A 16,358-nucleotide genomic window follows, 5' to 3' on the forward strand; every position below is an offset into this window, starting at 1 on the left:
AAAGAGACTAATTTAAAGATTTGTTGTATTAACGGTTAAATTTAACTGCCTCTTGATTCTCACACACTTTGTTGTTTAAAGTATATAATTTTGGCTTTTAATCTACCTGTGTATCATTGTTCTTGTTTCTCCTCTAACCTTTAAGTCAATAAGCTATACATATTCAGAATAATCTCATCTGCCATTTTAAATTGCAACCATACAGTATGATCTCTGTAATGCCCAAAAGAACTGTCCCTCCTAACCCAATGACATTTACTCACCCCCTCTTCATTTTTTAACCTGCAGAGGAGAAGCCAAAGTTCAAGTAAGTTTCCTCCATACATTCACCTGTATTCATGCTAAACATTAGACAAAAAGAGATATTAATAACATCAGTTACATGCATACCATTGCACTCAAAAAACAAAACAAATGCACTGTGTTATAGGCCCAGCGCTCCAAAGATCCCAGATGGTGAGAAAGTGGACTTTGATGTAAGTGTGACTAAAATGACAGTAAGAAGGTTCTTGGTTTATCTCTAGTATTTACTGCTGACTGCTAAATTCATTTTTTTTCACTGTGCAGGACATCCAGAAGAAACGTCAGAACAAGGATCTGATGGAGCTGCAGGCCCTGATCGATGCTCACTTTGAGTGCAGGAAGAAGGAGGAGGAGGAGCTGATTGCACTAAAGGAGAGAATTGTGAGTCTGACTTGTTGATTTAAGTAGATTTTCTTCATCGTTACAGTGACACATGCAGAGTAAGTCTATGAATATAAGCTCTACAAAGCCCGAGTGCTGAAGGTTTGCTAGAAAATATAAATATTTTGCTGTGTGACCGAGACAAACACAGAAACAATACCTTGACAGTAACCACATGAACAGATATCTAATCTTTTAAGTGCACTATACTACAATTAATTGATTAATTTATGTCTTTCCTGCTTCAGCTTCTTAATTTCCGATCATAATTGCTGCAAAGTATCTGATATTCATGAAGATGTAATTTTGACAGATTCTTTAATAAATGTTTCAGAAAATGGTCCAATTATAAAAAATATGGGCCTACATTTTTCTTAACTAGACATTTACAGAATCTGTCTCCTAGTTATTTGGAACACATATCTGTGGCAGACCCTGGTTACAGTCTTTTTACTGAGATCTGTTTCTTCTGTACCTTTAGGAAAAGCGTCGTGCTGAGAGGGCCGAGCAGCAGAGGATTCGTGCTGAAAAGGACAAGGAGCGCCAGGCCAGACGTGAGGTTGGTTATTCTTAAAAGCAACATTTGTGTTCATGATTTCATATGTTGCCTTTGGATGTATACTTCCCTTGATAATTGTGGCTATGGTGTCACCTTGTTGGTTTAGGGGTAGACTAAGAAGTTTAGCTTGTGGATGACTTTTGTGTACATAGGAGGAGAGGAGGATAAGGGAGGAGGCTGATGCCAAGAAGAAGGCTGATGACGACGCTAAGAAGAAGTCGGCTCTGTCCAGCATGGGGTCTGGCTACAGCAGTCACCTGCAGAGGGTCAGTATGTTTATCCTTATGCTGTCCATGAACAACAGAGAATGTTGATCTGCTCTGAGCCTTCATCTGTACTGCACTGAACAGGCTGACCAGAAGAGAGGAGGAAAGAAAGAAACTGAGAGAGAGAAGAAAAAGAAGATCCTGGCTGCTAGACGCAAGCAACTCAACATTGACCACCTGAACGAGGACAAGCTGAAGTATGACTGATTTTCTGTCACTAATTAGGGGGAGTAGTGTTCTCTTGTTAAGAGAGTAAGCCATTCAGGCTGTAATATTAGATATGCTGCAAACCACATCTTGCAAACTTATGCTTAGAAATGAATAATGCTTTTATAAAGCAAATCCAGGTGTGTAGTCTGATATTTATTCCTGCTTCACAGTTTAGTATTTTACTTTTCCTCTACAATTTATAAAGTAGTGTCTTAAACAAATAGTGTTATAGAATTAAAACTGCAATCAGAGCTTTTCTCAGGACGTAAATGAGTATGACGTATTTTGACTAATTATTAATTCTTAACAGGGACAAGATCAATGAACTTTACGACTGGATGCGCCAGCTGGAGTCTGAGAAGTTTGACCACATGGAGAAACTCAAGCTGCAGAAATACGATGTAAGAAGAGTGTCTTTGGCTCAAATGTTCACATTTTGCTGCCTTAAGAATCAAACTTCTCATGCTAAGATGCAGGTTACAGACTCAAATGACCAATAACATAATTTCTTTATCTTCTTAGTATAAAACTATTCATTTTAATTCAGTCTATTTGTTTTAAATAGCACCAACTCACAACAAATGTCAGATCAATAACAACTAATAGTCATAAAGAGAATTTAACATTTTAGTGCAGACCCTCCGACCATCTATTGATATAGATATTTAGTAGACATTTTTGTCTACTAATAGCATTTCTTTTGCTATTATGTGATTCACAAAATAAAATAAAAATAATCTGGTTATTTGTTTTCATTTCTGCAGTTGCCTAATACCTCTTGTTAGTTTCATTTTTAAAACTAACTAAAGAATGTGAATAACTTATTTACTAAAAGCTCTCTCCTTAAGAATGTAATTTAGTTTTTTAATGGCAGTTTTTTTTTTTTTTTTTACTTTTTAGACATAAAATACAAGAAACAATTTGAAAGTTGGATGTTATTTTGCAAGTATCAAGTTAAGAATATAACTTAGATAAGGAAATATTTGTGTTTCTGCTGTGAACACCAACTTTCATTTCACTCATTTAAAAGGGTTAGTTTTAGGTCATATTTCTCCAGAAATTAACATTTTAATGTTATTTTATTCTCTTCAGGTTACAAGACTGCGCAAGAGAGTGGAGGAGCTCAGTAAATTGTAAGTCACACAGAAAATATTGTAGTCTGCCAGGCTTATGTCATGTCAGCATGAAAGGATGTCTGAAAAGCAATCTACAACCTTCCCCAAATAATTTTATTACGTAGGGGTCTAAACCTCCCAATATGCATTACACAAAAAAAGTCAAACATAATTGTGGATCATTGCTGTTTAGTAGAAAATCTGAAAATGTTGAGTTTGATCACAGTTTCCTACTGTCACATGTAAATGTGATTCTGGGTGATGAACTTAACCACAGCTTTTTGTTTGTGAGTTTGATTCAGTAGTTCTGACTTTAGAATGAAGCAGGTGTGGGTATGACTGAAACTGGGTTACAGAAATTCACTCAATTTCCTATTTAATAGTCTTTGTTTACTTAAAACTAGATTTTTTTGCTTTAAAACTCAACGTTGCTACTAAACATGGGAACATAATTTTTATGGCAATTACTTTACATGGATTTTACAGGCATAAACTGTTTTTTGTGTGTCCTTTAGAAAAAAATTTGCTAAGTTATTGGTTCATGGCTACAACACTTTAGTTGAAATAAGTTAATATGGGTGAGAACTCAGGCAGGTGATTCAGAGCCTACTGAGGTTTTCCCAAGACAGGAAAACTGATCCATGTTTGGGAAACCTAGCTGTAATTTTTTAATAAGGTGATGCAACATCATCGTAGGCAGAAAGTTTAATAAAATCCTGGATTATTGTGATCTAAGATTAATGTACTGTGTTATATTATATAGGCTATTTATTTAGTTTTATATTAGGGTCATAACTGTAATCCTAAATGGATGAATGGATAGATAAGCAGCAATTTAAATTTTGAAGTGTTTCATATCATTCTAAGTCATGCAGTTGGACTTTTACAAGAGTAAATCAATTAATTTAACCTTTTAAAATTAAATAAAATTGCTTCTTTTAAAGTTGTATATTATACCACACAGGTACCGTTTTGTATCCACATAATTTAGTATTTCACTTTATCAATCAATCAAACTGTATCATATAGGTCCATAGATTAAAAGCGAAAACATTAGGGCACAAGCACATACATAAAATACATGAACAAAATAAGAGAACAACTTAAAACAGCAAACAGAGTAACAGAAATAAAACTGAAGCCAGTGGTCAAAACAGCCTGATATTTCTGTTCAAGTTGGATTAAACTCAATGTGAAAAATATATTTTTTTTTAAAAAAGGAACTTAAGAACATTAAAATAATCAACTTTCCTTATAGTAAAATGAACATTGTTTCAGAGTTTTGGAGCAACAACATAAAACGTTCTCCCCCCATGAGTGGAAAGATGCATTATAGAAACATCTAAAGCACATGTGTGAAACTCAATCCCTACATCTTCGTTTAATCCAGTCCTCAAGAGCCATAAATGGCAGATAAAGTCTTATGTTTAAGGCATATATTCTTTTAAACATACAACATGGCTAAAATGTTCTAAATCAATTTAAGGATATTTATTCCAGAGCAGTGGGATTTCTCTAAATTAAATGATGAACTCAAAAGTTTCCTCTCTACAGCTGTCCTTTAAGGACTTGATAATGCAGCAGTGCCCTGATATAATATTGAGTTTAACACTACTAAAAGGTTAAAGTCTTTAACATATCCTGGGAGCATGTCTGTGCAAAAGTTTAGTTAGATAATTAGACGGACCAATTAACACATTTCTAATCAGACCCCTAAAATCAACCAAAACAATCATTTTTTAATGACGCTGCTGCAAATGAACTGAGTAGGTTCTCAGAAAGTCTGGTTTCATTTGCCGTATATTCTTTAAATGGTTTACTTTCTAAAGGGTGTGAGAGTCTAATTTGTTTATAATTAATGTTGACTGTGTCTTAAAATGATTAAGCCAATGACACGACGCTCCTCATTGAATATCTGCCATACTGACGATAAAAACAAGAAGTCACAGATCTGATATGTCTCCCTACTTTGTTTTTGGAATTACAGCAGCAAGAAGGGAGCCGCTCGCCGCAGAAAGTAGATTGGCTGAGCCCACTAAGTGCTTGCAAACCAAACTGCCATCATCATGGACACATAAAGGATGAAGCAAAGCGCACTGTGGAGAAGGTTACACCTCTGAAGAAACTAGTAAAGCTGAGGTTCACCCTGTTGTTTCTCAGCCATGTCCCGAAGCCACCAGGAGCCTTAAGCTGCTGTTCACTAGGAAGAAAAACTACTCAACCTATATCATGCTCCTCACCGTCAACTCTGTGGTTCTCAGTAATTTTGTAAATAAAGTGTGACTCTTCAAGCCATGCCTGTAGTTATTTAGAATTTCATAAAGTATGGTCTTTTCAGATGTGCAATCTTAAAAGCTTTCTGTTCACCACTATTTTGTTTTTTCTATGCAGGAAACTGCATTCAGGTCAATGTTTCAATCATCCAGTTCATTCAAATTTGAAAAAAACGTATCTTTATTTTCTTCTTAATCAGATTGCTTTGATTCTAAATGTCTTGTACAAAACAATGAAGACTGAAATTTGGTTCTCAGCCTTCTTTGCCATAGAAACGGTTCTTAGGGATGTCCCAATCCGATACTGATATCAGAAATCGGTCTAATATTAGCTAAAAAATGTGTATCAGAATATACTGGCCTGTATCTAAAATCTGCGATATGAGGTTGCTGATAGAAACATTCTGCTTTCTGTTTAAAGTTTCTGTCACCCATTGGAGAGTAATAAATGGGTAAGTTGTTCTCCTACACATTGCTGTTGACTACTGTTTTATTTTTGGGGTTAAATCCCATAATCAAACCTCTTCTGACATTCCACACTACAAAAAAAATAAATAAATAAATAAAAGTATCTAAGAATTGTGCTGATATCGTATCTGTTCAATATCGATATCAGTCAATACTCAAAGCTGCAACATCGATACCAAACTGGAAATGAAAAAGTTCTATTGGGACATCCTAAATACTTTAAATTTAAAAATTTCCAATCAAGTAAACAGATACGTTTAAATTTACGATTTCACTTCTAAAAGTTTAACCAGTTTAAATGAAAAATATTGTAAGATGCTTGAAATCTGATGTAAACCTCAAATCATTAAAGTCTGGATGCATTTATCTGCAAAATGTGCAATGTTTATTAATAGATGGCCTACAGCTGTTTAAAAGCTAAGAGATGTTTTGGTCGGTCCTAAACGCTAATGTGTAATATATAAGTCATGATCCCAAATTCCTCCAAACCAGAAAACAACAAATGAATTAATCAATGAATTGATATAAAAAAAGAGGATGCTGTTTTTCTGGGTGGATCATCAAAATAAGTTGTCCTCCTAATTGTCAATCATTCTGGTGATATATTTACGTTAGGCTGTTCTATGTGCTCGTCCCCATTTTCACTTACCTGTGGTGAGTCTGACATAGTGGAAAAATTGCAAATCTTCTTTTGGACGCAAAGCTTGTATGAGCGTTGCAAACAGTAACCTTTAAACAGAGCTTGCACGAGGAAAAATAGGCTCATACACGCTCTTGCTTGTGTTTAATAGGCGTTCCCTCCTGGGAGCAGGCACAGAATTCTGCATGAGCATTTCTTTTTAAAAGTGGAGAGGGACAGGGACGGTCTTTTCTAGAATTCATGAAAATCCTCCACTATACCTTTAAAATGTCAAGTTTTGTTGAGCAGACTAGTTTTTAATTCATCTGTTATTTTGCTATTAAGATAAAATACTGACATTGTTTCAAACAGATAATTGTATTCTTGATTTAGCAAAATCATTCTTCAAAGGACATGAAAGTAATACATTGATCACTGATTTAGAGAATGTACAACAATAAAATAAATATTCGGAATACAGAAGAATCGCATTTCTAACTTTACCCTGCTAAAAGGAAATATGATAACTTTTTAAAGAGGTAACAATCATTTCAGCTAGGCACTCACATGGACTGTTTTTAGATGAATCCCTGGTATTATTAAAGGGTTCCAAGACATCAACTGATGTTTTAACGTTGACAGATTTAACCTACCGAATGTGAAACAGGTGAAAATGTCAGATTTCCTATTGCTTAAACTGAAGGCTAAAATTAACTGTTGAGAATGGATCAGTAAAAATACGAAGAGTTCATGCAGTCTCTTTTCAAACAAAAATGTTTCAATTTTAAAGAGATTGCAGTTTGTTAAGGGCTGTTTTGTAGTACATTAGTTGTCCATGTAGCACTTTATTACAGTCTAAGATAAAAACGATCAGAGCAAAAAGTTTACTTCAAGGACTTTCTCAGTCTTTAAAGCAGAAATTTTCAACACCAGTTCATTGGGGATAATTATCCGCAAATCTCTTATTCAAATAAAAACAAGAATTAATCATCTTAAGTCACTGGTGTAAAGTCATAAATAACAAATGTTACAATTACAATCAATCTCTTCTTTATAAATATTCCAGTAAAATCATTTTATTTTGTCTTTCAAACAATTTTCAGCTGTATAAATATAAAGGTGGCAATCTCTTCAAGACAAACAATAAAAAATACAAACATTAAATACAATGGAAAAACTTCCCATTCAACAAATGGGCTCTTATTTACATAATACATAAGGAAACGAAAAAAGTATATATACAATGTGCTGCAGTAGCTAAAAGACTTATGAACCTGGATTTTGACAGGATGCAAAATGGGTGCAAGATGAAGCCCAGTGGTAGAAATGTAAAAAATAAATATAAGTACATTTTATTAACTTGTCTGTGTTAACTTTGTTTCATCAGATTTCACTTTAGGAACATGAGTTGTAGTTTAATGTTTGTTCCTGTGTTCCTATCTATTTAGGATTTATATGGAAAAATGAAGGAATGTTAATGGATGGTTTATAGCTTCAGTTCATCAAATGCATTAACCTAAAAAAAAAAAAAAAAAAAAAGTGCGGCTAAAAAGAAAGGATATTAGTAAAACAGACTTTGATTGCAGTGAAATAATATAATCTTTGAAATTCTTTTGCGGCTGGAAAATAAGCCATTTTCAGTTTAGGATTTTTTTTGCCCAATTTCTGACAATTTCCTACCAAGGTCCCAGTTTTAAAAAGAAAAATGTACATAATAGTACTTTTATATGTATAAATACCAGTAAAATGTCACAAAAATAAAAGTAAAAACAAGTTATAATAACATTTTTATCTTGTTCTATTAATTTAGCTTTTTAGACAACTTTGACATGAAAAATTTGAGATTTATCTTTTAATTAAGACTAAAATAAAATATAAAATAAACTTCTTATCAATTTTAAATTAATAAAAAAAAAAAAAAAAAAAAGCTGATTTAAAAAATACGTTTTACAGGCTTAGGTAACTGACTTCAGGGCAGAAATGAGCTTTGACATGAAATAAAAACAAGGCTTGTAGCCACAAACAGCTGATGAAGACTCTTCTAAATAGAAAAAAATTAAATAATTGTTTTTTTAGTTACAGTGGTTTTCTGTGAGCTCTACAATCAAAGCAGCACACTGACTTCCCAGCTGGCATTGAGTCAGAGTCTCTATAGGACTTCATAGATGGGGTCTGGGTCCTGGTTGGTGGTCGGGGAGGGGATTTGGATGAGCGCAGGGGCCTTTCCTGCCTCGCTGCTGCTGACCGTGGAGATCCGCTCCACAATGCTGGACAGGCAGTCCAGGCTGGAAACCATGGAGCTGCGCTCCCTCTTTGGATCAGCTGCAAACAGCCAGAACAACAAACATGCATTTATATATAAGTATATAGCTATATATTTTTCCACACATTTTCTTTGCTCTTAGGCTACTACATATTTCATATTTTCCTCTTTCAAAAACTCTGTTAAACTGGAGATTCTTCTCACCGATTGCTTTCCCAGAGAATATTGAACCGCTGCCAAAGCTTCTTGTCCTGTTTGGACCGTCATAATCTGTCTGAAACAAAAACAAACAAACAAAAATAAAAATGAAACATCAGAGCATTTCCACCATATGTGACTCTGAAAGCCTTAAAACCAGGTTTTATATTCTGACTGCAGATAAAATGACGCGTAAATTGACGCGCGTCAAACCTAAACAATATTTTTTTATTTATAGGCTACATCGATGAAAAAACCGCACCAACAAAAAGTTATACAGGCTACATATTATTNCACCAACAAAAAGTTATACAGGCTACATACCATTATTATTATTATTATTATTATTATTATTATTATTATTATTATTATTATTATTATTATTATTATTATTATTATATAGTTTGTATATATATTATATAATTCGGATTTTAGGGCGCAGGTTAATTTTAGTTGGGATTTTTAAGAATTAGAAACAGCCAAAGTAGTTTATTTTGTGCGCAAAACCGTGAAGGAAAACGCGTAAAAATATAGCTACATTTATTTTAAGGTGCTGCGCTGATAAGTTAAACATCCCACGAGTTCAAGTTCAAAATTAATTACAGTCTTCACCTTTATCTTATATTTTTTAAATGAGACAACTAAGCAGGTAAACACTAAAGATCATTTTTTTTACCATTCCATCGGAGCAGTTGGAGCGCGGACTGGACGCGTCTGAGTCCCCGCTGTATGTCTCCAGCAGCGGGTAGAAGCTCTCCTCCTGTCCGCCTCGAAGCAGCGCCTGCAGAGACTCGATGTAGCTGATGGCGTTCCGTAGGATCTCCACCTTGGGCAGTCTCTGGTTGGGGTTGCCCGTCGTGCAGCGCTTCAGAGTCTCGAAGGCGTCGTTAACTTTGCTGAGCCGCCGCCGCTCACGCATGGTCGCGGCCTTTCTTCTGTCTGCATTGGTGGTCTTCCTTTTGCAAGCTTTGCAGGCCCACAGCAGGCAGCGGCCCGCTTGATGGTGCCCGCTAGGGGCCCGGACGTGCTCCTCATCCTCCGCCTCTGCGCGCTGAAGGTGATGATGCAGGTGGGAGTAAGGTGAGGAGGAGGAGGAGGAGGATGATAAGGAAGAGGAGGAGTCCTCAGGTTTCAGCGGGACCACATGCACCAGCCGCGGATCCAGGTCCTCAAAGAAGTGCATGTCACTGGTGTTAAAGCAGGGGTCATCATAGAAATCATCCACAGCGGGGCTGGGGAAGGAAATATCCGACAACTCCATAAGTGGGTCCGAAGAATACAGAACAGAGTGCAGAAGCAAACAACCAGCTTCCAATTGAAGTGTTTAGGCAACAGCAGAGAAGTGATGCTTGATTTCTGTTCTTTCAGCAGCAGTGAGCCTGGGGCCCCTGGATCTTATACATGGCTCAGCAACAGCTGGCAGGGTGAGGGTACTGGGGGTCCACCGGAGCTGACCAATCTGCTGCCAGCAGGAGGGGTTTACAGCTTCACGGTAATAAGCAAAGGCCAGATAGGTAAAACAGGGCATCAGAACCAGGGGCGGAGCCAGAAGGGGGCCAGGGGTGACCATGGTCACCCTTAGCCAATCATTGTCCACTCCTACCATTTATTTCCCTCTAATACAGATGGTGGCAAAACATTATAAAAAAAAAACAAACAAAAAAAAAACACTGTGGTTAATTATGCACATCAATATACTAACATTAAAGATGATAAGTACAGAATTCATGCTCTTTTCAGAACTAGATTTTAGGTTTTATGAGGTAAAGAGAAAATGATGTGTCTCTGCAAGTCTTCAGTGAAATCATAGATAAATAAATATTTTAATAAAAGCTTATTAAATGATCAATTTATGTAGATATTAGTGCTTGTAAGTATCAAGTTTGTACAGAATAATTACTGATAAAAGTAGGTAAGTAATGACAATGGAAAACATGTTCACCCAAAACTCAAACCTGAAAGAGTTTTATCCACTATACCTTTTATGGAGAAAGCACAGATATTTGAATATATTCATCCATTTGTTTGCAAAGGCTGTGGGAAAGTATAGTTTGTCTTTATTTAGAAAATATTAATTTTTTTCTCGTTAATGTTCTTTTTGGAACAGTAGAGATTGACCGCGAGGTTTTGGCACTTATCCGCTTTTGGCCACCTCTCAGTGTTCATTTGTTATTGCCTGGACACCCTTATTTAAATGTTCTGGCTACGCCTCTGATCAGAATGACAAATATTGCTTGTAAGGCATTGAGCTGTTGATTACAACTAGAAATTAAACTAAACAAACTAGACAAAATTGTCCAATGGTAGGATTCATTTTTTGTTGTTTTTTGTTGATAGTACAGAAGGATTTATAATAACATTGACATTTATTCAAACAGAATATGCTTTAAAAGCAACAAATATATGTCATTATTTAAGCTGATGATTAGAATATAATATAAAACCAAAGCAATGTTAGGCCTTAGGCCTGTTGACCTTTAAAATTTAACTTTTAATTAAACACATGGATAAAAAGAAGATGGCATATACCAAAACTGTGATTTTTTTGTCCATGTTTTATTCTGATAAGGCTTTTACATATCCATGAGTTTGCAATATTACTTACAAGCTAACTAATTATTTGTTGTCCAGGTTTAAGATATGAACGTTACATTTCATCCATCCCAACTCAACAACACTGGTGTTGAAATTCAAAAAACGTCCATCATGAGTGGGAATATTGCATAGGATTTTTTTATGTCATAACATATTCTTTTGGCTGATTCTTGCTTGTGTTTTTCCCTTGTTTTCTCTGTGACCTCTTTCTCCCTCGGGTCTCATCTCTGAAGGGTAACCTCAGCTGTTACCTATGTCATTTAAACCCCAACACATGAAAATCCGGATCTACATTTTCTTTTCCAACAGAACACTCAGATCATTTTGCTGCACCACACACGAACAGCAGCTGGAGGGCGCTGCAACCAACGAGGCTGCAGAGGTGGCCTCTATGGGCTGGAACTGATCACTCTTTGACAGTGCAGGTGTGAAATGCACTAGTCCTACTGTAAAGGTGTCTTATTCTACTTCAGCAGCAAATGGTTTTCCTTCTTTAAGGAAAACAAAAAGAATATAAACATCTCCTAGTATGATTAAAAATCTCTTGTAAAAGAGACATTTACTAAGCCATGATAATTCATTTATAAGTTGATCTTTTTCTTCCATAAAATGTTCTAAATGTCGTTGACTGGTAAATTTAGACCTTTATTTGTCATTTAAAGTAAACAAACACTTCCATAGATTTGTCTTTCAAGACATTCTCAGAAAATTAAATATGACGTTATCAGGTAGCCTTTGAATGGTAAAAAAAAAAAAAAAAAAACGAATCCTAGAGAACAATATTCAAATTTGCTTAAAATACACATGAATTAAACCAGTCCTCTCCCATTGTACTGTAGGTTTAATTAGAATCCGGAAATTGTTCTTTGCTCATGTTGTGCTGTGATAAGGATTGTACCTAGGGCCCAAAAAATACTGAGGTCAAGAGTCAGAACTTCTAGTCGGGTTTGTTGCCATGTGCCACCAGAGATGATTATATTTCCATTATTTAAATCTGGCCATTTTCAATGTCTTCAGGAGCAACAACTTAATATTGACTTTTAAAAAGGCTTGGCTGTTAATTACCCCTCTATCCATCTACCCCCCTACCAGACATACATCAGACACTGTAAACCATGATTTACAGTAATGTCATCTTTCTTTCAAGCTTCTGTCTACAACTGGTTAGAACTGTGCCACAAATTGTTTATGCATGTTGTAATTAGTTGCTTTATATTTACTTGAGTTTTTATAATAGACACCCAGACCCTGTTACACTATATTGTTGATGATGCTGCCTAATCGAACATATTTCTATTATAATCTTACACAATACTTCAGTTATCACGCATTAAAGATCCGACTTTTAAATCAGTTCAGATTCAGTTTCTTCCTTTTCTAGTACCTGCTCTCCCTCTATCTCTCCCCTCACTGCTCCTCTTGCTGCTTGGCCTGAAAGCTTAGTTCGACGCCTCACTATCCTGTTATTCCTTTAGTGAAGTATGTCAACACAGTCAAAAACTGAATTGATAGAAATGAAAACAACATGCATTTCAACATCATGTTTCAAAATCTGTAATTTCAACATGTTGACATGAAATGCAACTAAATTAGTTTCCCTGGTTCCAAAGCAGCCCAGTATCAAAGAATAAAACAGTAAATCTAGCTATTAATAGGTGTAAATATTAAACAGACTGGATAAATATGCTAATTTAATGTATGTGTAAGTAAGTATGTAAGATAAATAAAGGAGTCTACAACATTACAGCAGTTGTAGATTAAAATGGGGCATTTTGAGGCTTTTTGAAGAACCATGGTAACTCTTGAAGTAATGGCAAGTTACCACAGATAACTATTATTATTTTAAAATTAACCGGATTTTTTATTTTGTTGCTCTGCATGACTTCCAATCTGCTCTGTTTTGAGCTCTGGTGTAGGTACCAGATCTGCTCGGGTGGTCAGATCTGCTCTGGGCCCTGCCCCTTCTTATGACGTCAACATATGGCAACTCCACTCAGCAAGGGTGTAACTTTGCGATAAAAGTTGCTGGGGATACTCTAAGGATAGTGGCTGATGGACCTACAGCTACTCAACCCGAACGCTTTCAAAAGGGTTTATATTTTCCAAAAATTAGCTCAAACATATTTATTGAATGCTTTCCTATTGTTGAGAACACAAGAGTACGACAATACCCTGATATTTATAGTTATAGACAGATGCCTGCCTTTAGTGCATTATTTATAAAGGGTTAAAAAACATTCATGTATAAAATATGACGAATAACAGCCGATACTGATCAATATATCATGCATCCCTAGAAAGGACACAATTCCATCCATCCATCCATGCATGGCTTCCCTTTGAGCTGCATCCGTGATTATCCTCCTTCACAAGCAGCAAAATCTAATTAAATCTAAAAGAAATGTGTCCCATATGTCGTTGAGAGCCAAACTCTATGTTTTGAACCTTATATTTCAAAATACACTGATTTGTGTTATCTGTGCTTTAATTCTTGTTTCTTTATATTTTAATTTTAAGTCTGTGTCCTGTGAGTCTGTCTGCTTCTGGGTTGCTGGCACAGCTATTTCTGAGTCTTGTTGAAACAACAGATATGTGTTCATTTTAATCTGTAACTCTGAGTAATGGTCCTCTGAGAAGCCCAGCTTTTTAAACTTATATAAATGTACAGTCTGTTGCCATTTTTAGCTGAAAAAGGTTGTATGTGTAACAAACGGGTTTTTTGGTGGCATCTCTAATTTTTTTAACCAACCAGTCTCCTAACTTTTACTGAAACATATATCAAAGTAGCTGCTGGTTAATATTCACTGAGTGCTGCTGTGTCTCTCCTCCTCCACGTAGTGACTCTGTAGACAGTGAATAGCGACCCCAAATAATATTATGTCCCAAAGCGACAGATTGCATGATATTTCAAGAGGTGGGACTTGAGAGCAGCAGGAGAGCGAGGAAAAAACATGGACTGAAAAAGCTCTGAACACAGACAGCTGCACCCAACCCCAGTTACTGTTGGCTAAAGTAAATCAGTGGAAAGGGGGGAAAAAAGCGGAAATTATTGGTGGGGACATGTCCACACCTGTCCTTCAGAAAGTTACTCCAGTGCCAACTGAATTGCACCCGTTTCTTAAGAATCAAATCTCTTTTAGACTCTTACCATATTATTACCTATATTTGCTGGTTGATTGGTGATTTAAAGTAGCCGAAAGTGAAAACAATCATTGTCAGCCTTAAAGGGAAATGCTGCTTTCTAATACTAAGCTCTGCTATTGAACAAGGTGACATAAAAGTCTCAGCTTATTTTTATTCTTTATTAAGATCTGAGGGTAGAGGACAAATAGGACATCTTAAAAATGACTTTCATAGAGATTTTAGACAAATGAAACAGTTATTCTACTCGTAGAAAACTAACGGTTGTTGTTGATACAAAGTTAAAAGTAGTGTAGCTTAATATGGCTAATATGGTCTTGGAGTTACTTTGTTCACCATAAACTTTTTTTTTCAATTTTGTTGTCTATCAGGTAAAACGTCATGGGTCATTAGACACGCTAACACTACAGAAGCTCCCGACTCGGCACACGGATGCTGGGTAATGTTATTATCGTTGTCGGGGCAACCACAATGTTTTACATCATGTGGCAACATTCAGCCAATCATGTAGCGTAACGTCACAGGCATGCGTAGAGCCCGAGCAGATCTGACCACCTGAGCAGATCTGGTACCTACACCAACATTCAGCAGAAATATAAAACAGGTTCAACATCCAAGACTGAGAAACCAATGCTGAATAAAGGTTTCATTTTCAGCTGAAGACGTCACTAACATAACCTCGTCAATTGCACCATGGATGTTGATTCAGTCGATGGAAATTGACTGACGACCGAATATTTGTTGCATATTTAGGTATGCATTACATAAGATATGTGCCACCATAGACATAATATAAGAGACACCCCGCATCGATTGCTTTCACCATCTTGGACCAATCGACAGCTCCGGTCAGTGTAATATGTTGAGTAGGGCACAGAATCAATTTTAATCAGCTTAAATTCTCTGAATATTGAACTAATTTTCATAGCTTTTTTTCTTTTTTTTTTGCTGAAAACAAACAAGTGGTTCAGCATATTTAAATATTCTTAGCCCGTAATTTCTGCGCCGCAACAGTCAATGCAGGCTCTACTTTTATATGTATATCTGTGTGCCACCATTAGAGAGCATACAAAGCTTTAAAAAAACAGCACAACAACTGCAAAAAAAGTTATGGAACCTAAACTTGTAAAAAAAAAAGGGATTAATTTGGGCTTGCTTAAGTGTCTTTTTCTTTTATTTAGTATGATTATTCCTATCCCACTCCCAGCCAGCTGTAGCTCCTCTTCCCCGCCTTTAGTGGTAATTGGCAATTTATCCAATCGACCGTTGCACTCCTTCCATCCTCCATAGTTAGCCTGTATCTAGCCCAGGTGAGCTGTAACCTCTCCACCCTGTAGAGCTGTTGGGAGAGGCTACAGCTGGCTTCTCCGATCTAATGCTGTGCTTCTCCACTATCTTCCTGACCTACCACTGGCAAGCTGCTGCCTGCACTCCCTGCTTTGGATCACTGTTTCCCTGGCGGACTTCTCCATTGTTGTGTTCCTTAGCTCCAGAGGGAGGCACAGCTGGCTGCCTTTGCCCGGTTCTCGTCCCCTTTCTGACGGTGCTCTCACACTGATTTCTTGCTGCTCCTGTCTGAGCTCCAAAACACAGTCTCACCTTACCTCTATTGTCTGGGAAAATCAGTTGAACCGACTCCAATGGTTTTCTTTGGCTCTCAAAAGTAAAACAAAAAAACAAACAAATGTGAGTCAATCTTTAAAATCCATGTCCTCCATGTTTTCTGTAAATCTTTAGTCTAGCCCTTTTCCAGTAAGGACATATTCATACCCCTAACCCTTGTTCTTTCCACTACCCCTACATGCAGAGAGGAAAGAGGAATTGGGACAGCATTAACCTTACTGAAATGCTTGGCATTTAGGGATAAGGCTAAAAGGTAGGGATAAGGCTATAGCAGCATAACTAGAAATAGCTCAGGATAACCCGAGCCTCTTTAAGTGTGTATATATATATATATATATATATAT

General features: G+C 36.3%; 2 protein-coding genes across 5 annotated transcripts in view; one reads left to right on the forward strand and one right to left on the reverse strand.

Annotated features, from left to right (window-relative positions):
- LOC107093602 (troponin T, fast skeletal muscle isoforms-like) overlaps positions 1-5,577 on the forward strand; it is a 10,623-nt gene extending 5,046 nt beyond the window's left edge. For all 4 annotated transcript variants that reach the window (XM_015388771.1, XM_015388770.1, XM_015388769.1 and 1 more), the window contains 9 exons: positions 289-307; positions 431-476; positions 568-684; positions 1,166-1,243; positions 1,396-1,509; positions 1,594-1,706; positions 2,030-2,120; positions 2,812-2,852; positions 4,822-5,577. In XM_015388771.1, coding sequence (XP_015244257.1) covers positions 289-307; positions 431-476; positions 568-684; positions 1,166-1,243; positions 1,396-1,509; positions 1,594-1,706; positions 2,030-2,120; positions 2,812-2,852; positions 4,822-4,855 — 653 coding nt within the window. In that variant the 3' untranslated portion in view covers positions 4,856-5,577. The remainder of the gene's footprint in view (positions 1-288; positions 308-430; positions 477-567; positions 685-1,165; positions 1,244-1,395; positions 1,510-1,593; positions 1,707-2,029; positions 2,121-2,811; positions 2,853-4,821) is intronic.
- A 2,573-nt stretch (positions 5,578-8,150) lies between these two features.
- LOC107093594 (myoblast determination protein 1 homolog) lies at positions 8,151-10,014 on the reverse strand. The gene is made up of 3 exons (XM_015388756.1): positions 9,332-10,014; positions 8,662-8,731; positions 8,151-8,516 (listed from the first exon to the last, which is right to left on the reverse strand). Exons 1-3 carry the CDS (start codon positions 9,914-9,916, stop codon positions 8,344-8,346), a joined length of 828 nt encoding a protein of 275 aa, XP_015244242.1. The 5' UTR covers positions 9,917-10,014; the 3' UTR covers positions 8,151-8,343.
- Between the last annotated feature and the right edge of the window lie 6,344 nt (positions 10,015-16,358).

This window comes from Cyprinodon variegatus, unplaced genomic scaffold, assembly GCF_000732505.1.
Source record: "Cyprinodon variegatus isolate N-32 unplaced genomic scaffold, C_variegatus-1.0 Scaffold434, whole genome shotgun sequence".
NCBI lineage: Eukaryota > Metazoa > Chordata > Actinopteri > Cyprinodontiformes > Cyprinodontidae > Cyprinodon > Cyprinodon variegatus.

Coding starts and splice junctions, on each gene's coding strand:
- LOC107093594 (XM_015388756.1), bottom strand. CDS start 9,916: ATGGAGTTGTCGGATATTTCCTTCCCCAGCCCCGCTGTGGATGATTTC. Junction 8,732..9,331: donor CCAACTGCTCCGATGGAATG/GTAAAAAAAATG, acceptor TTTTTGTTTCAG/ACAGATTATGACGGTCCAAA. Junction 8,517..8,661: donor ATTCTCTGGGAAAGCAATCG/GTGAGAAGAATC, acceptor GGCTGTTTGCAG/CTGATCCAAAGAGGGAGCGC.